The sequence below is a fragment of the Fusarium musae genome, chromosome 1 (genome assembly GCF_019915245.1).
Source record: "Fusarium musae strain F31 chromosome 1, whole genome shotgun sequence".
NCBI classification, from domain to species: domain Eukaryota; kingdom Fungi; phylum Ascomycota; class Sordariomycetes; order Hypocreales; family Nectriaceae; genus Fusarium; species Fusarium musae.
This window is the reverse complement of record NC_058387.1, coordinates 202,482-224,369: the sequence shown is the minus strand read 5'-3', so window position 1 is coordinate 224,369 and position 21,888 is coordinate 202,482. Positions and strand designations below refer to the sequence as shown.

At 47.4% G+C, this 21,888-nt stretch overlaps 7 protein-coding genes across 7 annotated transcripts; 3 read left to right on the top strand and 4 right to left on the bottom strand.

The window, feature by feature from the left end:
• Nucleotides 1-379: 379 nt before the first annotated feature.
• On the bottom strand, nt 380-1,336 carry J7337_000086 (uncharacterized protein; the record flags this gene model as incomplete). The annotated part of the gene is made up of 1 exon (XM_044817851.1): nt 380-1,336. One exon carries the CDS (start codon nt 1,334-1,336, stop codon nt 380-382), a length of 957 nt encoding a protein of 318 aa, XP_044685553.1.
• Nucleotides 1,337-4,743: 3,407 nt separating this feature from the next.
• Nucleotides 4,744-7,106, top strand: J7337_000085 (uncharacterized protein; the record flags this gene model as incomplete). The annotated part of the gene is made up of 2 exons (XM_044817850.1): nt 4,744-6,831; nt 6,894-7,106. The coding sequence occupies 2 exons, from the start codon at nt 4,744-4,746 to the stop codon at nt 7,104-7,106; spliced, it is 2,301 nt and encodes a 766-aa protein (XP_044685552.1).
• Nucleotides 7,107-7,440: 334 nt separating this feature from the next.
• J7337_000084 (uncharacterized protein) lies at nt 7,441-8,469 on the top strand (the record flags this gene model as incomplete). Its single annotated transcript, XM_044817849.1, has 1 exon — nt 7,441-8,469. The coding sequence occupies one exon, from the start codon at nt 7,441-7,443 to the stop codon at nt 8,467-8,469; it is 1,029 nt and encodes a 342-aa protein (XP_044685551.1).
• A 252-nt stretch (nt 8,470-8,721) lies between these two features.
• On the bottom strand, nt 8,722-9,639 carry J7337_000083 (uncharacterized protein; the record flags this gene model as incomplete). Its single annotated transcript, XM_044817848.1, has 1 exon — nt 8,722-9,639. One exon carries the CDS (start codon nt 9,637-9,639, stop codon nt 8,722-8,724), a length of 918 nt encoding a protein of 305 aa, XP_044685550.1.
• A 7,608-nt stretch (nt 9,640-17,247) lies between these two features.
• On the bottom strand, nt 17,248-18,099 carry J7337_000082 (uncharacterized protein; the record flags this gene model as incomplete). Its single annotated transcript, XM_044817847.1, has 2 exons — nt 17,248-17,260; nt 17,318-18,099. 2 exons carry the CDS (start codon nt 18,097-18,099, stop codon nt 17,248-17,250), a joined length of 795 nt encoding a protein of 264 aa, XP_044685549.1.
• Nucleotides 18,100-18,582: 483 nt separating this feature from the next.
• Nucleotides 18,583-19,548, top strand: J7337_000081 (uncharacterized protein; the record flags this gene model as incomplete). Its single annotated transcript, XM_044817846.1, has 1 exon — nt 18,583-19,548. One exon carries the CDS (start codon nt 18,583-18,585, stop codon nt 19,546-19,548), a length of 966 nt encoding a protein of 321 aa, XP_044685548.1.
• Nucleotides 19,549-20,421: 873 nt separating this feature from the next.
• Nucleotides 20,422-21,645, bottom strand: J7337_000080 (uncharacterized protein; the record flags this gene model as incomplete). Its single annotated transcript, XM_044817845.1, has 6 exons — nt 20,422-20,684; nt 20,735-21,026; nt 21,079-21,175; nt 21,229-21,440; nt 21,492-21,562; nt 21,612-21,645. The coding sequence occupies 6 exons, from the start codon at nt 21,643-21,645 to the stop codon at nt 20,422-20,424; spliced, it is 969 nt and encodes a 322-aa protein (XP_044685547.1).
• Between the last annotated feature and the right edge of the window lie 243 nt (nt 21,646-21,888).

Genomic DNA, 21,888 nt, shown 5'->3' with positions numbered 1-21,888 from the left:
AACTCTTCAGCCAGCCATCAATTCCGCCATTTTTGCCCGATGACAATGCCGAGGCTGACTACATTACTGTTTGTATCTTGGACGTCCTTGCGAATGGTGGCTTTCTCTCGGGAAATATTCCAGGTTAATTCGTCCACCACGACAGCATACCTTTACACAGGTGCTGCTAGCTATCCGCATAGAGATCTTGACAGTTTGATAGGCGCAAAGTTATGTCTGCCAGAATAAGCTACCAGCCACAAGCCTCAATTGCAAATAACACAAGTACTGATTGGGATGTTGCAGTCCTTCTAATCAATTCCATCAAGCCTTCTATCCCATGCATTTAAATTCTGCTATCTATCGTGCTCTTTGACCTCTATTGATCTGAGCAACACTCTCATATCTTCTCCCTCAACTTCGCCTGCATAGCACTTCTCATAGCATCAACCGGAGCCTGCTTTCCAGTCCACAGCTCGAACTGGGCGTATGCCTGTTCCTCAAGCACATCGACTCCCCTATAAACCCTCCAACCAGGATATCGCTCGGCGACTGTCATCATCCCGGTGACTTGCGGTCTATAAGCCATCTCTACCAACACTCCATCTCCAGTCCCCGAGAACAAGCCGCTCGGGATCTTGTCGGCTCCCAGGTCATCAGCTGGCACACAGGCAACTACCAGCCTGATCTGAGCATCCTTTGCAGTTGCAGCCTCCTCCAATGTTGCGAATGACCGGGTCTTGAGGTCAGGAAACCTAGACGCTAATTCCTCAGCCTTGCTCAGCGTCCTGTTCACAACAATGAGCTCCCCAAAGCCTAGGGTCTGGACAGCGTAGCATGCAGCTCTCGCGGCACCTCCAGCACTCAGTACCAGGGCTGACGAAGAAGCAAAGTCTCGAGCTCCGGACCTTTCAACACATCTCTTGATACCAATCCAGTCAGTGTTGTCCCCGTGAAGCACTCTTTTTCCATTGACTTCTATGACAACAACGGTATTGATAGCTCCAATACTCTCTCCTCTTGGAGAGACTGATCCCAACAACTTGCCGATCTGTAGCTTGTGTGGAAAGGTGACGGATGCACCGCCAAAGTCAGGTTGCTGGATTACGCTCTCAACTGACCCATCGACATTTTCGCTCTCGTGGATTTGATAGTGATGTGGCAGGTCAAGAGCCTTGAACCCGGCGTTGTGAAGTGTTGGAGATAGTGAGTGTGAGATGTTATGGCCAAAGATGTAGAATTGCCTCTGACCATCCCTTTGCGGCACGACACCAGAGGAAAGGGTCATTGCGTTTGTGGTAGAGCTGTCGTGATTCGTGAGCCATTGATGAGATGGAGTAATGTCGTCTGCAAGCATGATGAACGGATGAATGAATCGGCCAAGGTAAGATTGATGATGTTGAGAGCACTGATCCCTCCGATAACAGAACAGAACATTAAATCACCTGCTGTCTGCAAGTGATAAGAAGTGGAGCACACATTGTTGTGATAGACCGGTCACCAAGGGAGTGGGAAAGAACTTTGCCGGCTGGGGCAACCTCCAAAACAAGGTGCCTCTAGTGCATTCTCCGTTGTCAAATTGTGTAGCAGCTCGTTCAGAGGCACGGTGATCCAAAGCGGCGGAATTCTAGCCATGTTTCAAGAATTATAACATGTATATTGTGTAGTAATAGCAGAGGATCCGTACGGGGCGTCGAGGCCATGTGGACTTGGCTCGTATCGGAGTCTAAGGTCTGGGCGTTGCACAAGCCCATATGTGTGCCCTTCTCAATTAAAATCCCATATCGAAGAGGTGTTCGAGATTATTAGGCGCATCGTCAAGCATTCCAAGATGCTGCATGAACTCTGGTGGGTTTGCCAGCCTATCTGCTTATTAGTTGCGAAAAGGGTACTCATTTCTTTGTGGACCTACCAATCCGTTGAATCCAACGTAGCGAGGCTGTCAAAAAGGCCGTCGTCGTCAATGTTGGACCCCAAGGCTGGGTCTATTGGGAATGACATTCCGCTTGGTGGTTGTGAATGCATTGCATTGCCCGGCACAGACGTGTCCACCTTGCTTGATAGTAGTGTTGATGGAGTTGGTGGTAGTTCGAAGCGGGATGGTACTGGTTCCTTACCAACTACTAGATGCATCGGGAGGAGAGAATGGCTGCTGCTTCCCGCCGGTATAGCCTCTGAATCGTTAGAGGCATCGACTTGAGACGCTTTTATTAACGATTCTTGCAGAGTATCCAGGCATTTTGCAACGGCTTCTTTAGCGCAATGAAAGTCATCGCCAGAGTTACTACCTCCATAATACCCTCCCTGGTGATGTAAAGAGCTCGCAACTAATTCCATGCAAGCATTGATGACAGGTGAGATAGCACAACGACCTCTGCTCTGGGCGCGTTTCTCTGTGATGACAGCCAACCATGCGACATTCTCCCAATAGCCGCTGGGGCGTTCGACGATAGGACGGTTTGAGATAGTTGCTGCCATCTCAAATATGGTAACTGAAGTTATCCAAAGACCAAGAGCTTGGGGTGACAAGTTGGTAGCTTTCATACTAACCATAGTGCTGAAGTTCTCTTTACATAAGCCTATGAGCTTGCCAAAGCTCCCAGCCGGATCAAGGTTCTTTTTGTGGTGTATCAGATCATTCAATGATAGAATAAGTTGGAGGGATCGGTTGAAAGTGCTTATCACATGCCCCGGAACATGCGAGTTCGTGTTCAGTTGGACTTGCTGAGATTCTGGTTCAACGAGGATCTTGAGGTTACATGGCTCCCATTCCTCGTTGCCATCAGCCAACAAGCCGTTCTGAAGCAAGAAATTAGAGGATGTGAGGTAAGGAAGAGTATCGAGACGTGCTGCGACCATGGTCTCTAGTATTGTGCAACCCATCATTGTCCGTTTTAGCCCATCTCGGCTTGACGGATCGATTTTGGTGCCTTGTGCGAAAAGCCCGAGGGATATCGCTGTGTATATGGCCCGACCGATCGTATTCCATGCTAAAGACCAGTGTTTCTGATCCATTTCAAAGAGGCATACGACAAGCAGAGCTCGAACGTGTCCGAGATCAAAGGTAGTTGGATTGGCGAATAAACTAGTCTCGAGTAGCTTCTGTGGCGATCTGAGACTACTTGTAACATCAGACTTGCCATTGGGGGTATTAGATAGAGTTGTCGACTGGTGTGAGGCATATGCTAGGACGGCTTGAAGAAACGCCATTTCTCCTACAGACAGTGAACTAGCAGACGTCGCCGTTGGTTCGTTAGATAACGTGTACGCAGCTCGCAGTAGCTCGTGCTTTTGCGATATAGGAAACCAGCAATGTGTTGTCTCGAAATAGAGATCTAGAAAATATGACCAGTTCTTCGGAAGGTCAGGTATAGCGGATGGTGTGGAATCTAGAGGCTGTGCTGTTGGTTCTGGTTGGCGGCTGACGGTGGTGTGAGAAGGCGCTCCTCCACTTGGTCGAGGAGATGAATCATTTGGAATAGGTAGAGGAGAATAATTGAAGGTTGGTAGGTCTGGTTGCGCTGTAATCGTGTCCATTGGCGTCATCGGAGCCCCTGTCCCATTCTTCGTTGACACCATGAGCGAAAGGCCCTCAACCACTTTTGTATCGAAAATCTGACTCGAGTCGCCACCTTCATCTTCAAACTCACTCTCTGTCGAGAGAAGACTTCCCATTTTTTTAGATACTGAGGATTTATGCCATGTTTCGAGTAAGAGATCGACAGAGATATTGGCGTCATGTAGACCGGTTGCAGGACAGAAGGACGATTGCCGGATGACACCCTCTAGAAGCCCCAATATCCACTCTTCACTCCCCTGGATAGACTTGAAGATTAAGCCCAGCAATGTTTCGATGCCTCTCACGTAACCTGGTCGTAGTCCCCGTTTCTTTGAAGGTCCATAGCTGCATGTCCGGTTGTTATCAATGCATGACTTGCACGACGGGCGCTGGCCACCGCATCGGTCTTTTCGTCTCCTACACTCATTGCATGCTCGTGTAATTCGATGTCGATTACGTCCGTTGGGCCCCTTGTCTGACGTCTCTGTATCCCTCCTTGCTCGTTTTGGAGCTCGTGGACTGGGTTCTGACTGGCCTCTACCCTTCGTGTCCTGAGAAGTCGTCGACATTGTGGGTCTGAAGATATGGTATGTTCTACCTTGTGGTCATTATTTCGTTTCTGTCAACTGCCGGTCGTTGACGCCGGCCAGATTTCCTGGATTCTCAAATTCATCAGGCTCACTCATCACAATCATCCTTCTCCATCCTTTCCTGATCCAGTAAGTGTTGTGCGGGGTGACTGGGGTCGGACTGGAGCGGCAGAAATTTCTACCGCTGATACTTGATTGGCTTGGAATATGCCGCGGCCACTTACCTACCCTGGGCGAGTATCAAGGGCCGGGAATATGATTAAACACGCTGAAGGCAAAGGCATCGTTGGTCGCTCGAGAACAGTACCATGGCCTCTTACCTACTCATGACTCTGGTGACTCGAAAACATATTCCTTGGACTTTGTCCTGATGATTCGCGGGTCTAATCAGTCCTGTCCACCACACACTCATCTGGCTCCAGCGAAACATCGAGGGAAACCATGGCGGCCTCGACTGTGGTGACGCCTTTGGGGCCTTCAAGGCTGCCGACTCCGAGTACACCAATAACGAGGACTTGTACACCCGAGCATTCTCAGCCCAGAAACAATTATGCACCTAACGCGTCTATTGCGCTCATCGGCCTGCGTGGCAGTGGCATGTCAACCCTAGCCGTCATGGCCTCAAGCGCGTTGGGTTTTCGCATTCTTGATGCGGATCAATATTTTTATAGAGCCACCGGTCTTTCCAGAGCAGTTTACAAATCTACCAATGGCATTTCTCAATATCGACAGGAGGAGCTGAGATTGATGAAATCAATGCTCTTTGACAATCCAACAGGCGCGGTTATTGTCTGCGGCCCTGGAGTTGTTGAAGGCACTGGCAGAGAATGGCTTTCGGCGTATGCCAAGGAGCACTTGGTCATCTACATCTTGCGTGATGCTGAAGAGATTCAACGCCATCTAAGAGTATTCGACGTGGAAACCATTCGAGATCTCACTCGCCGTGCAGCACCAGCTTACAGGAAACTGTCAAGTTTTGAGTTCTACAACATCTCAGATATGTCACTTTCCAAGCTGGATACAGCAACCTCACGGGGTGATATATCCCCTCGGGCTCTTGCGCTGAAGAAGGTTGAAGAAGACTTTCTTCAGCTGATATACAGCATCACACGGCGAGACGACTGTTATAGCAAGTATAAAGCAAAGAACAGTCTTTCATCCATACCACTGGAAACAAGAAAGTTTACGTACTCTTTATCTCTACCACTGTCAACACTCAGCACGCTTATCACCGAGTTTCGCGGATTGGACACTGAAGCGGACGCTCTTGAACTTACAATACCAACTTCAAGTCTTGGGGATCAGGTGAACGACGGGGACACGGCCGCAGACAGGATTAGCAGACAGTTCTCCGTCGTCAGGAGGAACATACGACTTCCAATTCTATACCATCTCGACATATACGGAAGCGAAAGGAGTATCTCAGAAGATGAGTATTTTGAGCTCCTGTATCATGGGCTACGCCTTGCCCCGGAGTATCTCTGTGTCGATCTCAAATGCGACACAGCCAAGATCAAGAATCTCATTGCATCCAAAGGCCACACAAAAGTCATCGGCCATCATGTCGTTTCCGATCCAGCAGAAGATGGTTGGAACTTGCCAAAACAATGGGCCATGATTGAAAGAGCCCAAAGTCTCGGATGTGATATAATTCGCATCTGTCAAGAGGCAAAGACCGTGGAAGACAATTTCGCCGCACAACACTTTATTCATCGTGTCAGATCATCACCAGATCATAGTATCCCTTTAGTAGCATACAACACCGGCCGTCTTGGACGCATGTCCTGCTATCTCAACCCCATCCTCAGCCCAGTTACACATCCACTGGTCCGAAGGCTGGCCCCAGACTGCCCATCGAACGTTCTGCTTACTGTGCAAGAAGCACAGAAAGCAGTCTTTTCATCATTTCTACTGGACGGCCAATATTTCGGTATCTACGGAAATTGTACTTCCAAGAGTCTGTCACCAGCTATGCATAATGCTGCCTTTAAGCTTCTGGGCATGCCACACCGATATAAGATCTTTCTTCACGAGACAATGGACCAGCTTTTTGAACTTGTCAAGGACAATACTTTCGGTGGTGCTAGTATCACTTCACCATTTAAGACTGCTATAATACCCAAACTGGACTTTCTGAGTGAAGAGGCAAAGGCCATCGGAGCTGTCAACACCCTTTTGTGCCTGAAGGAACCTACTATGGACTCTTTACTTAGCAGAAACACCACTGGGCCAACAGTAGCTCTCTTTGGCGAGAATACTGATTGGATTGGTATCCATACCTGCGTTCAGCGGAATCTATCTCCAATCAATGCTGTCAGAAGACGGACGACTGGTCTCATCATTGGTGCAGGTGGTATGGCTCGTGCTGCTGCGTATGCCCTCATTCGACTTGGCGTGAAGACTATTCTGATCCATAACCGGACTCGGTCGAGGGCAGAAGAACTCATCAAGCAATTCAATGCGCAGCACAAAGACGACAGTGGTGGGACTACGGCGGATGGCATCGAGATAGAGAGCGGAAGTCAAGACCATCCTTCATTTAGAATCATCGCTTCGAAAGACGACGCATGGCCTGAAGATCTAAGTCTACCAACTATTGTCGTTTCATGCGTAGCAACGCGAGAAATCGATGGACAGTGCTCGGCAGACACGAGTCTCCCAGAACATTGGCTTTCAAGCCCGACTGGCGGCGTTGCAATCGAGGTAAGCGTTGACAGCCACGAGAACACGCTGTACTATGGGATGAAGCTAACATGCCTTTACAGCTTTCATACACACCGCTAGAGACTCCACTACTGAAGCAGATAAAGTCGCTACCAGAGAAGGGATGGATACCCGTTGATGGTCTGCAGGTTCTGCCAGAGCAGGGAATGATGCAGTTTGAGCTATTTACTACAAGACGAGCACCAGCTAATCTGATGAGAGAAGAGGTTTTCAGAGCATACAAGGAGCGTTTGGCAAGGGAAGCGGATACATAGGCGCTGAGACAAGGCAATCACATTTATCAAGACCAGAATACTGCAATTTCCCATGGATGTTTTCAATGACTCTGCTTTCTATCAAACCGCCAACACCCCGTCACTAAACGCAATGAGACACCGGATGAAGAAAATTGGATAATTACTTATCCATTCATCCTCGGGAGTCGCATCCCCGGCCCGGCACCATCGGAATAGTATTCTGCCGGCTCACATTCGTCATCCTAGGCTTGAGCGACACCATGCCGCCGAGTGAGTTCATGAGATAAAGCTCTACCTAAAATCAATGATACAGTTGTCATATCGAATTCTTTGAGTCGTCAAATCACACAAGATGAGTTCTTTTAAGCCCGCTATCTTATCTGCCTCTCTAGGCCGAGCTTGGCTCCACGACTTCGCCAACAAGGCCAAGCAAGCCTCAGATCATGGTTTCCAAGGCATCGAAGTGTTCTACGAGGATCTTGAATATGAAGCAAAAAGATTACACAGTGTCGAAACTCCTAGCAATGAACAGATTCTTAATGCGGCATCGCATATCCGAGAGTTGCTGGATGGCTTGAAGCTTACAGTCATTGGCCTCCAGCCATTCTTGTTCTATGAGGGCTTGAAGGACCGGGAGCAACATGCTAGACTCATTGAAAAGATCAAATTATGGTTCAAGATCGCAAAGATCTTGGGGACCAACACTATTCAGATTCCTGCCAATTTCCTCCCGGCTGATCAGTTGACCGGCGACATGGATGTTATAGTAGGAGATCTAGTCGAGCTAGCAGATCTGGGCATCAAGCAAGATCCCCCAATTCGTTTTGCCTACGAAGCTTTGTGCTGGAGTACTCACGTCGACACCTGGGAGAAGTCATGGGAAGTGGCTCAGAAAGTTGACAGACCCAACTTTGGTCTTTGCCTCGACACATTCAACATCGCGGGCCGTGTCTGGGGCGATCCAGCTTCCCCAACTGGCAAGACACCCAACGCCGACCAAGATCTCAAAGAATCCTTAGAGAGACTTGTCAAAGAGGTCACTCTCGACAAGGTGTTTTACATCCAAGTCGTTGACGCCGAAAGGATGGAGACTCCCCTTGTCAAAGGACACCCGTTCCATGTTGATGGAAACCCGGCTAGGATGAACTGGTCGCGAAATGCAAGAGCCTATATGTATGAGGCGGATCGAGGCGCTTATCTTCCTGTTGAGGATATTGCCAAGGTGTTGATACATGATATGGGGTATAAGGGATATGTCTCGATGGAGCTGTTTTCGCGAACCATGTCTGAGGAGGGAGAGGATGTGCCGAAACAGCATGCCGAGAGGGGTATCGCAGCTTGGAAGACCTTTGTTGAGAGGTTGAAGCTTAACGAGATCTAGGTAGACTAGGAACAAGAAGCATAATGAAACATATACATAGCTGTGGCACGAAGCCCCTCTATGATTCGTGAAACCGTAGTATACTTGATCTATGGGAGCCATGCTTTGGATTTTTGGACCTGACAGTAAATTCCACATCACACAATCTACTCTTGATGAGAACTGTCAGTCTATATCTTGGCATCATCGCGAACTTGCGTCATCAATATCCTTCATTACTCAAAACAGCTTTTCTCAATTTCTATACAGGATCTAAAAGTTAATGCCTGGGCTCTTCTCAGCTGAGTCAATAAGAACCTTCCACGCTCCCTCCCTATCAAGCTTCTTCACCCTCTCCTCACCAGCCCAAAGCCTCCACTGCTCTTCAATCTGATATCCAATAACATGCGTTCCCTCAACAGTAGGCCAGCCCTTTTGCTCCGCCAACTTGATCATTCTCGTCCGTCTAGGCTTGAAGCACATATCAAGCAAAACTCCCTTTTCAGGTCGAGACAGAAACTCCTCCAGGTTGGCTCTGACAGCAAGCTCATCTGGTGTTTGGGGTTCAAAATCAGGCACAGTGCCGACGACGTAGTATGGTGTCTCAAGTTTCTGGGCTTCTCCCTCCTTGACGTGGATGATAGTTGGAACGGGCGAAAGCTTTTGGGAATCGCGCATGAGATCTATGACTTCTTGCTCATCGCGGTTCAACACGTAGATAATGGAGGATTGGAAGTATGAGCTTAGCGCATAAACAGCTGCTCGACTAGCTCCTCCAGCACCGACAATCAAAGCTGGCTTGTTCAGAACAGGTACACCAGCTTGATCGCCCTTCTCAAGGAGACAGCCCTTGATACCGCGCCAATCAGTGTTGGTTCCACGTAACTTCTTGGGATTTTCCCAGTCTTGGTAGACGTTGTTGCAAGCGCCGATGGTGGCAGCAAGATCATCTAATGCATCAAGACGAGGAATGATGGCGTTCTTGCAGGGCATTGTGACGACCAGACCTGCTGTGGTATCTTTGCGTGCAAGGTCCATTAGGCCGTCAAGGGTGTTGCATTCTGTAGCGTAGAACGTCCATGGGAGTCCGAGGGATTGAGCAATATGGTTGTGCATTGGCGGAGCGATCGAGTGACCGACTCCAATGCCAACGAGGTGTAAGGTGCGTTGCTCTTGATCTGCTGAAGCCATTTTGATTATAGTTTTCTTATTTGATTGATTTCCAATGTTTTCTTCATTCTATTGTCTGTAGTCTTAGTTTATCTATGCCATTGTGTTCGGTGCGGAGTATTCTTCTGCCGCTTTTGGGAGCACCATCTCCGCCAAACTGGCCCCTCACTACTCCACTCCGGCTCTGATACCGAAGCCGGGCTGTACGTATGCTCGTTACACGCAGAAAGCCGTCAACTATGCAATAGTAAAGGTTCTGCTACCCCAGTCTTTGACCAGAGGTAATTGGCAGTACATGTGACATTGATCCCCCGGAAGCCGTGCATCGAAGAAACCTAATCTTGAGAATTCATTGCCATTCTGCTTTCTCAAGGTTATTCCCGTAGTACAGTCGTGAACCTTGACAGAAAGTAATGTTACCGTAGCCCAATCCGAATCAGGCTCTTCTGCATCGGGTCGAAACTCGATATGAGCGTTGATATACCCCCCATCGGCCGTCAAGTGCCTCAGATGGTGTCCTCCGGGATTCTTCCAATCGGATGTACTCCTGCTACATTTCCACTCTAGGTCCAACGCAGGGCCCGTGGCACGAAGAGTGCCGCTTCTGACAGACCCAAATGGAGCTCCTGGCTGATCGAGCTCGCAATCAATAGAGTCCACTGATAAAACATCTTTCCCATGTCCAACTCCCCATGTCACTCTGCCGTTAATAGCTGTTCAAGACCAGGATGGCCCCTGATAGCTTGATCTTGGGTATAAAGCTTTAGAACGATTTTCCCAAAGAAGCGTTTCAGGCATATCTCTTACCCATAGCCCAGTAGCGTATTCTCCTCCGCGCATGGGACTGAAAATCTGTGCTAGACCTGATATAGCGAGAGTCCTATCAGTTTTGTTTGTGGGGTTTCTTCCGGTGTATAGCTGAACCAGCCCATCCCATTCCCACTTAATGAGATGGTCTACGGGTCTTGGATGTTCGCAGTTAGTATGAGTACCGAAGAAAACAATAGCATCGAGACGCTGTGTTGCGACTCGAACTCCAAGTTGAATCATACTGGAACGGGTCACCTTGTTGTCTATTCAACATCCACCCGTCACCGTTTCCCTTGCGCTCTTTGCGACAAGACCACGTAGTTGTCCAGGATCGGATGATTAACAAGCAGCAAGACAGCAAGAATTCTTATAAGGTCTAGATTTATAACTTAATAAATAAAAGCGCTTATATTATATATACCCTATTAAGGTAATTAATACTAAGGCTTTAACCTTAAAGGCTTAATTTTAAATAAGTTAAAAACTATAAAAACTATTTAAGAATATTATATTATATAATTAATACTAATAATTATAATTAATATAATTAATAAGTATATAATATAAATAAATATATAACTTACTTTCTTTAAGCTTTTTAACTTATAGCTTAAAAGCTTAAGCTATAATTTAAAAATTATTTAATAAGTTTTTATATTATAATTATTTTTACTATATATATTATAATAATAAATCTTTAATTTACTTAACTTTTTTTAATTATTACTTTAATAATACTTAGTTTATACTTTATATAATCTACTAATAATAAACTTAAGTATAGCTTAGTTTAATATAGTTAGACTTAACTATTATATATAACTTTCTTTAAGAGATATTACATAACTAATTCTGCATTTTCTATAAATCTGTAAAGACACTATTTCTATAAATAATAAGTGACTTAGTTCCTTAGAAGGAATAGAAGAAAAAATTGGACAGCAGCTCATTTTGGCGTTCTAGAAATATCATCTGCCTGTTCCCGCTTGCTTCGTCTTCCACAAGCTCTAGTTCTTTTAACCACTCATCCTTGTGGCAATAGACACCAAGATCGATCCTTGAAATCTCAAGGCTCTTCTTATAATGTCTGGCTCTTGTGGTTGAAAGCTGAACGGAGTCTCCTGATGTTGCATTAAAGTTCTTCTCAAGCTCAAGCAGCTCGTTCATGGCCGACTCGTAATGACCGCCTGCTGCTAGACAAAGAACTAAGAGTTCCTGGATATGACACACCTCTTGGTGTTGAATACCTAGACAATAGCGTGCCTTGCCCAGGGCTGTTCTGAATAGTCTTGTAGCCTCCTCATTTCGGCCCTGTAGCCCAATGGTAACGGCGCAGCTCGCAAGATTTAGAGCCGCGTTGGGATGGCAGTTGCCAACCCAGAGATCAAGAATATCATGTGCGTCTAAATAATGGCCCTCGGCCTCCCTCAGCTCTCCCTGACGACGTTTGAGTATAGCCAAAGCTTCGTTAAGTGCTAGCAGTAAGGGTTGGTTTCGACTTGGGTGCCGTTTCTGAGACAACAAAGCGCGTTGCAACAATAAAGACGCCCCTTTGTAGTCACCCGAATGTACTAGATAGTTTGCAAGGTCTCTGACCACTGAAAGAAATGCAGCGTTGTAATCGATGGTCTCACCACATAAGTCGCTATCTCGATCGTAGCCACCTAGGTCCTCCAACAATTGCTCCAGTTTGTTGGTAGCTGTTTCCAAATTCCCTTTAGCAGCGTTGAGAGCTGCGTCAAGTCGGAATGTGTCAAGAGAAAGCGCCTTGGAGGCTTTGTGGCTCTCCCTTAACATCTTGATGGTTTCATCGTTCTTCTCCTTTGCTTTGTCCATCACTCCTGATAAGAAGTAAATCCTAGCAAGCTTGTGTGTTGCTTCAATATCAAACGAAAATGAGTCAAACCGATGTCGACATAATTTAGGCCTACGCTGCGAATAGGCGCTCTCGTAGAGTATTGTAGCGGTAGCGTATGCCGAGTGCCGTTCACAAAGTTCCCCGAGCAAGATTGAGTTTACGTCGAGGGATTCCAAAGATTCTTGAATCTCGTAGCACTGGCGAACTACCGCGGAGCAGCTTTCAACTAAAGATGACCCTAGGTCCCATAGTTCTATAAGGTCTTTCTGCCGTGAGATCCATTTCACAGTCTTTTCAAGGCAAGTCCACGCCAGGGCAATTTCATCTCGACTTGGCAGTCCGGGTGACAAGCGATGCCGTTTGATGGACTTGTGCACACGCAGGAACTCGATTCGAGAGTTGTGTGTGTTGCATAGCTCTAAGATCCCGCTTTCTCTCAGATACTGGAAAGCGTCTTCGGTTTTAGATCTGGCAATAGCTTGAGTGGGGTCAGAAACAGAATCTTCCTATGTAAGAATATTTAACTTACCAGGCTCGGCTGTATTTGCAATAATATCATCGCACTGGTGAATGACTTCGGTTGTTATGCCCCAAGTGCTCTCATCTGATAATGTTATACAGAGTCTCAGAATACGTCGAACCACGTCATCCATGCCATCCAGCCCCGGTTTTGAATATATAGAAGCTCGTGGAGCGGGAAAGGAGCATATGGGCTCGCCTCGGCTAGTTGTAAGCCCGTCCTTGGTGTCTTGGTTACTAGAAGTATAAATGACGCGGCACTCCCTAGCAGACGAGTGCCGCGGTATAAGCATGGAATTCAAGAGGATCATCAATGTTGAGTCTTTCGATTTGCCCATGTGAGCCACATTTGCGGTGAAGTGCTTCTTCTCCATAGGCATGTCTTCGATGACTAACAGCCAACGGTTGTTTTGAGGCTTTCTCAGCCAGTGAGCAACTGCTTCAATTATAGATGCGAGCATCTCTGGCTGAGAGAGAATCTTAGAGTCAGTGGCTCTATCAATACCTCTTATTCCTAGCAGCTCCTCGGCCTTCGCTGGACCTCTTTGCGACGAGTAATGGAGCAAGATCTTTCGATAGATATCTAAACAACTGAGGCCAATGGATGCTCTGTTAGTTGCCTTAATCACGAAGATTGATCTGTCGGGGATTTTCGACGGTGAAATTAGAATTTCTTCGCCAGATTTCAAGGCAAAATGCAGGGCGAGTTGGCCTGGAGCACAATGGAGTTGAACAATGTCTCCGCGACCTTTTAAATTCGATTTGAAAGCGCATAGCCCGCAGGGACAGGTTCCCTGTTTTCTAAAAAGTTCCATTCCAGGCAAATTTGTTACAACAGAGGAATCATGAGAAACCTCATCGGGAACTATCATAATATTGTGTTAGAAATAGTTCCAATATTCAAGTGTTTGAAACAATGCAAGGCAAACAGAAAAGGTTGAGAAGTCTAGTATCTTACCTACTACCTTCGCATTAACGTGGGAGCTGACGTGATCTGAATGGTATTCGTGGCTGTTCAAGTGCTCTATGATTGACCAAAGCCCGTTGAACAAGAGTTTGTGCGAGTTATCAAAGCCGCTGTGCCCAACCTCAGCAGCAATGATGTTGAGATGTATCGGGGGGGTGATCAGGTCCTTTGCAATCGGCTCAAAGCAGTTTGTATGATATGCCAGAGACCTTGCGTTGATAAAGAAGTCGTCTTTCTGCCATTTAGGATCCTGAAGATCCTCAGGATGTAGATTTAGGTGAACAATATCCCAGATGGATGCGGCAAATCTATTCGGTGCTCTTTCCTGCGGAGTGTTGAGGAAGACAATGCCCACCGTTGACCGACATATCTCTTCTTCATCTTTGCTGCTTGACATTTCAGACAAAACTAGAGCGTTCTTGAGGAGAATGCCGCCAAGTGAATGAGCTACAAATATGATAGGGCGTTTATCGACCATCCTGTTGGATCTCAGATGTACCAGTCGACGGATTAGTTGAATGCCCTCATGACGGAGCGTGCGTCCCAATAAGAACTCGGAAGATCGCAATGTAGTATCATAGCTATAAGTCAAGATGTTTGCTGAGAAAAGTCGAGATATGTCCCGGTGAGAGAACTTGACTGCTCCCTCTCCCCGTGAACCCTCGAGGCCGTGGATAAAAACGATGTCCACCTGCGCGTCATCCAGCAGAATTTCAACGTCAAGCCGGAACCTTTCATCGAAAGAGGCTATATGGTCGCGATGGACTAAGAACCGGTTTCGGAAATTCAAGGCGGACACTTTACTGACCAGCTGTATCGTTGACTGAGCCAAAGTGATAAGGCCGATGGTGAGCCCAGCAACCCCGAGAGGCTCCATCACGTCCAAAGCGTCGAATTTGCGTGTATGCGTGTCGTCGGGGCGATGGAAACGAAGAGGAAGAAATAGTGTGTGATGGAGGGCCTCAATCCGTGGATGCAGAAGGCGAAATCAGCCATCGGCAGTCGGGGGAGTTGAAAATGGTCACAGCTGATCGCAGCACAAGCTCGATCAAGAGCTTGATTGGTTAGAATCAGGTTTTGTGACCCACAAGAACCAAATTGTCGATTGGCTAGATCCAGAATCCTGACCCGTAAGGGCCAGAATCTTGATTGGTTAAATCCAAAATCTCACTCGTCGGCACCCTTAATGTGTTCCACCCCCTGGGGTTGAGACCACCACCGCGTTTATGTACTTACTTTGTAGCGCAAGTACTTACTGTCATTTAAGGAGTCGGGGTGTCGGCTGTCGAATGACTTCATAATAGAAGCCTAGTGCTACTACAAACCTCTGTGTAAGGCTGGTATTCGACAGCGAAACTGCCTTTGCTTTCCTCAAGCTTATGATCTGGTATGGCCCCTTTGCACTGGGAGTTGGGGATTGGGATAAAATGTTACATCAATGAGCACATATTGGAGTTAACCCTCTTCAAACTCAACATAACTAGCTGCAGACTTCCAGTGAGGTCTGTAGTTGTACTTCGTACTCTGTGTGTGGCACAAGGCACTGATGCATAAAATTCAGGCTTTATGCATTGTGACAATCAAGGGACTGGGCCTCCTCACAACGAGCCACTTGGCACTGCTACCATGCAGAAAATTACAGTAGAAGGCCGCAATTGCCACGTAATTCATCCACCACCCTCTCTTACCTCCTTTGTTCATCAGCGACTCACCGGGTGGAGTCAGCATGCAAGCCTCGTCACACACTGGGCTTGTTACACACCACCCTGTACAATTATTGATTGGCTATTCTTTGCCCATCAGACAGGGACTCCTTCAGCTGCCCGACGGTCGGAAGATGACCATGATGCCACGTTGGTCAGAACAGGATTTTCGCCCCTCTATCTTGTTAACCCTTCATTGCTGTCCGGCTGTGTAGCTGTGATCAAGCTCCTGGAAGCTTAGTGGAGCGAAGGACGAAAGGCTTTTCGTCTGCTGGCTCAGGACAAGCTTCGGATACGTTCTCAATTGCCTCAACTTCTGAGGAATTTAAATGAATGGTATTTATTTTGATGGTTGTCTCGGCAATTGGAACTTATTTAACCCTGTCAAGTGACAGGGCCTGGTTAAAATTTAATATATTTATAAGTAATTCTGGTAGAACACCATCTAGTCCAATCTATTCGCAATGCAACCCTTGCCAAAGCTCTACCATCCCAACGCCTTTTTAGCAGAAACCCGTTCCCCAAGCACCCAAGGGTGAGAAGACGGGTTGATATCACCATTTACCCATTTATCCCCACCATCAACATTGCCGATGACAATGATGCGCACTGGTTGAGTGCGGGACCGGTCTTCTACCAAACGCGACAAGCTAGACAATGCCAATTCTGCAACCTGAGACGAACCATCTCTAAAGATGTAGTCAAAGTCCTTTACAACGATTAAGTGTGATCCAAGGATGGAGCTTTGAATGCATGGCTTGGTATATGCCTTGTGTGACAACAACCGGAAGCAATGGGCAACATTACGTCTCAGCTGCCAAAAGGGAGATGCCAACTGATGTCCGTTGACCCGGGTCTCATTAATAACGAACTCAAAGTCCTTCCACCTATTGATGAAGTCCTCTAGGATTGCCTCTTGGCTATCAGACATCGGGGAAGATTCCAGTTGAATGTAGACACTGGAAACCCAGCCCTTGAAACTGAGTAAATCTCGAATCGCCTCTCTACCTATACCGACCTGGCGGGCTGGCGACGGTGATGAGGTTTCCAGAGGCTCAGCTAGATTGGCAGTGAGCAAGCGAGCCACCGAGTTGTTCCATATAGCTCGGAAATTGACAGAGAAGCCCAGCTGGTATCGAAAACTGTGATGTAGCACGATGAGAGAAGCAGGGATTTGAATCCATAGTGGGATTATAGTCCAGCGCGGCAGAAGGTAGAGGACTATGGACGAGCAGATACGGAGGATGCTAGGCTGCACACTGAAGCCAACTCGGTGGTGTTGGAGGACCGGAGACCATAGACAACCCGCGGCGACTCCTACTCGGCGACTCCAAACTTGTGGGATCGATCCCGGATCGCACTCCGACCGCTCGAGCAGCGTGCGGTTGTGTTCGCGAAGATATGCCCTCCCGGAAGCTGATGCGGAGCTGAAGGACTGCCCTTGGAGGATCAAAGCACGATAGAATCCCTCGTAGAATATTTTTGCATGTATGCCTCTCACGGCACAGTTCATAGCAATAACCGTGGTGGCATTGTATTGCATGAGAATGTGAGAGAGATTGCTCATATTGCCGTTCTGAGAGTTGGCTGATTGACACGAATTGAGAGCAACTACTCGTATCTCATATCTATCTAAGAGCTCAGATACTTTTGTCCCATTTATAAATTCGAAAGCGGAAGGAGAAAAGTCCAGTACGTCGCCATTTCTGGGGCGGATGGTTCTGCTCGGAACGTAAGGCACGGCGAAGAGGAGCTCGGGCTCTTTGTCGTCACTATAACGCAAGTCTATGATTAGCTTTTATATAACATAATAGCTAACCATACATTCGGATGGCAACTCACGGATTTATTCGTCCGTGCAGGTCGAAATGGACCATATCGTAGACGATGCCTGCGCTCTTTTGCAATTCGAGGTGCTCCATAAGCCCCTTGAATCCACCGGGGGCGACATGGACAGTGAAGGGTTGCCCTCTTTGACGACAAATCTTCATTATATCACGCAGCGTATCCTGCACAACATCTGGGGAGATATCCGCGAAGTGTTCATGAGAGCGACTTGATGGAGGGGCAAGCTGCCAGCTTCTGGCGATGACGAGGAGGATGCGGATGGGTGTTTGGAAGGAGAGACTGAGAGGAGGACCACAGTTATACCTGGCACTATTGTATATTCTGGTGACTTGGACAGAGCAGCCGCAAGCTTCGAAGAATGAGCTACGCTCCAGCAGTTCCCATCGAAGTGCATGTATGCTAGGCTGTCCTGAGAGGTCAATCGATTCATCAATAAAGATTTGAAGTATTCCAGTCTTTGATCGTTGTTTGATGGTATTGCCGAGATTTAGTTGCTCCAATATTGAGCGGCAATAGTCTTGCGTTGTTCCCTGTTGGGTAGCTTGGTCGGTGGTGACGGAGGGGTTCGGGGTCTCTGAGGAGAAAAGGACAGCGTCGTGGTCACTGTAGCTCTGCTCCGTATCAGGATCTTCGAGCACAATAACTCGTGACTCCTTTTCAGATTCTCGGACCTTGACCTTCCATTTGACTCTTGAGCCGTGAGAAAGGGATTCAATGGCTGTCAAATGGCATAAAAGTGTTTCGGGGCGATCTGACGAACAGCCGCTCTCAGACATTATCGACCATATGCCGGCGTCAGCCGGGATAAGGATAACGTGTAACGAGCGAAGGTGAAGAGAAAGAGGATCTTACCCAAGCAACTCGAGACGAAAATTGACACACCACATGCATTGCGACAACGTAGAACCTGTGGTTACAGGTTGAAAACTCACAAAACAACCTGGTTGGGCTTCAATGCTCAATCCTCAACAAGCAGGCGTGCGGTTATGCTGCAGGTTCTTTGCTGTCAGCTTCGTAGCTTCATTGCTTCATGACGACCCCCCCTGCACACCGATTATTGATCCCCTGTAGAGAAGGCTTGTCTAACGGAGCTGAGCTCTGCAGCCCCCGAGCGCAGCCCCAGAGGAGAAACTTGGCGATGGGATCAGGATGAAGATTTAATAAAAGGCCTACTAAATTCTGCTGTTCAGACATTTAGGTAGATTAGCTCCAATTGTTCACTTAGAGTCGAATTGCATTGCACAGTCCAAGCAACAAACATGACCTATCGGGGAACCCGTTCTAAGCCCTACTTTCTTCTTGATCATGTTCTTTCCGTCGACAGCAACAACCATCTTTTCGATCGCCTTTTAGGCCTTGCGACCAACGAGCTAGTCAAACCGCTTACAGAGTGCCGCCCAAAAGCCCCGATCGAAGCAAGAAATTACTTGCAGGATCCTGCTAGCCTGTATCCCCAGACAGTCACTGAATGCACAGATGTTACATGGGCCATCGACAACGTCGTCCAAAAAGGAGTTAAGGCAAGCATCACTAGCATGTTCAATCTATGGGGGAATCACTCCGAAAATAAGAGCGATGTTTGGGACTCAACGCTGTTGCGAGTGATTCAGATTGAGGAGAATCCACGAGAGAAGATCAAGGAACTGCTGAAGAACCCTGAATACGAGAAGAGTATCCGTGAGTTGTTTGCTTGGCAGGATGACCAAGGCCACAAGCGCGTCGTGGGTGTCGTCACCGGTTTCATTACGTGTACCGACATGGCTGTAAACAAGACTGAGGAAAAGACGACAGCTGGCGGCCTCTCCTTGACGCCCGTCCCAGAGACAGCCACAGGCGTGCCAGGTACAGCAGTGACCGCGCAGGGGTTCAGCAAGAAGGTCCACAAAAAGGATATTTCTGGCGCTTACAAGGGCGAAGTGGTTGTGGCGTGCAGTTACCTACCAATCTTTGCGCATTTCACAGCCGAGTCTGGAACTTCCTGGCTCGGCCAATGGTGGCGCGGAAGTGACCCAGCGTTTTCACATTTGCAGCTAGGCGATTTACCGATGGTAGTTGAGAGCGAGGATGGAGAAGTAAAGTACAAGGTCGGAAAGGAGTGTGGAGGAAACCTGGATCGTCCTTTTGGAGTCGATGATCAGAAAGACAATAATGGAGGTGCACGTGAGCAGCAGGAGCTTCAAGACCTCGAGAACTTGGGATTCACAATCGAGGTCGCTTCTGAATGACGGTCGAGTCCGGCATTGTGCCGGGCGCTCTCTGATTGGAAAACTCTTGTCAAGGAGGCATTTGTTGGGTGGTTTGAGTAATGCATGACTCTTGTACTTCGTATCTGCAACTTATTGTTTGTGACGAGGCCCGCATGTGACCTGCAAACCCACCCAGTTAGATTTCTCACGCCCTCGCTAGAATAAGCCAAGCCCAGTATGTCGTGTCACCTTGCGAAAACTTTCAGTGCCCAATGATTGAGAAGGCGGAATTGATATATTACATCTGAAGATATAATCTGGAGGGCTGCATCACGCCATTGTGATGATTAAGCGTTATCACAGTGATCTGATTGGATATAGATATGATATGATCTCACCACTACCCAGATTCTGCCTTCTCGTACCGAACCCCAGGGATAACCCACCGCGCCAATGGAGCAAAGAGATCACTGTAGGGCTCTGATCTGATTGATCCGTAAGCCAGCAATCAGTGGGCCTAAACATAAGTCTGCATAAATTTTCAGTACTGGTTATGCTTATAGTACGGCAGCGAATTCTGCCGAAAGTGGTTGACTTTTTCGCCCTTAAATCACATTCTGTGTAAGTCGATAGTTCTCCGTAATGGGTTTGAGCCTAACGTAACATACCTACTTAAGCATATATAAGTAAATAGATAATTTGCGTTTTATATCCGCATTAGCGAGGGAGACTATGCCTTTTTAAAACATAGCGTAATAAGTCTAGGGGTACAGGGTATATAGCAAAACAACCTCAAGAGTTACAGGTTAGTTGATAAATCTTTGCTTTTATCAGAATAGCGATCTTAACTAAAAGGAAAGGTTAAATATTAAGCCTGATTTGTTATATAGCAAAGTCTATAAATTTCACTACCTACATCTTACCCTCCCATGCTGACTTCAGCAGCTTATCAACCTTTGTAAACTTGTATTGTGGAAAAGTCTGGTTCCATTCATTTGAGACAGCCCAAGCTCCGCGGTGGAAGGCAATTAGAGTACCAATAACCACCATCTTTGAGAAAGCTTCCACCTGATCCTGAGGAACCGAGGGTAGTGGCAGTCGGGGGTAGTTGTCAGTCTTTAGTTCCCCAGCTGCGAGGTCTTCCATTTTGAGCCACTCGATAGTAAAAGGCTCCCCTATGTCAAGTCAATACATTTGTTTGCTTTTGTTCGACCGGCATACTTACCTCGAAGTTCTTCTCCAATCTTCAGAAGCTGACGAATAGAGATGCGATCACCGCTGATACCCCCAATCACGGGCCATTCGCCCTCAAAGTCGATGGCCTTGGTAACGATGTTGGCAATGTCATTGACACTTGTATAAGTGATCTCATCGTCAAGGGTACCTTCGACAACTATGGCATACTTCTTGACGAAATCGACGTTGACGACAGTAGTGGTGATGTACTTTGCAGTCTTGTACGGGTGACAGAGGTAATCCATAAACCCACCAGGTTGGAATAGTGTATACTCGATAATCTAATTGACGGGATTAGCTCCTGTAATGAAGAGAGTATCTGGGCTATGATACCTTTTTGTCAGAGTTCAGAGTCTTGAGATAGTCTCTGATCTCAATCTTTCCGCTGTACCATGACATGATGTCCAGCGAGTCTGCGAGTTTGGCTCCTCTGAAGCATAGTCAGTTGAAATGTCGCTTGTCAATGCTTGATGGAAAACTCACGTTGCCCACTCAGATGGAGCGAACCTCTTCACGCCAGCCTCGACAGCTGCGTCGATAAGTCGCTTTTGGGTCTGACTGCCGGGATCCAAGTGTACGGCTAGGAAGGAGAGAACAGTTTCAACGCCGCGGAATAAATCAACAAGCTCAGACTTGTTTTCGTAATCAGCTTTAATCCAGGTGACGCCTGGAAGCTCTGGAAATCTAGATGGGTCCTACGTTTGTCAGTCACCAGTCCAAACAGGCCGGTCATGGTCCAGTCGTACCTTGCGCACAAGTGCAGTGATATCATGCTTTCTGGTATCGACAAGCCTGTCGAGAATCTCTCTAGCGAGTTCTAAACATGGTCAATAATTGGGGCATTGAAACTTTAAGGCTAAACATACCGCTCGAAGCTCCTGCGATAGCGATTTTGACCATATTGAATAATTTGAAGTGTTGGTAGACGGGAATGGGTGTGTTGTGAAGCAAATATATTTTTGTGAAGCAAGGAGGATCTCATCTTTATACAAACCATTTCGCAGTAACGACGGGTGCCTTAGGGTACTCAATTCCAAGCGACAGGGACAACGTTTACTCCGAATACGTAACCGCAATCCTATAGCGTTTTGGTGATACTGAGTCGGCCTGAGCCGTCTCCCGCGGTTACGTGATCGGGGTAAT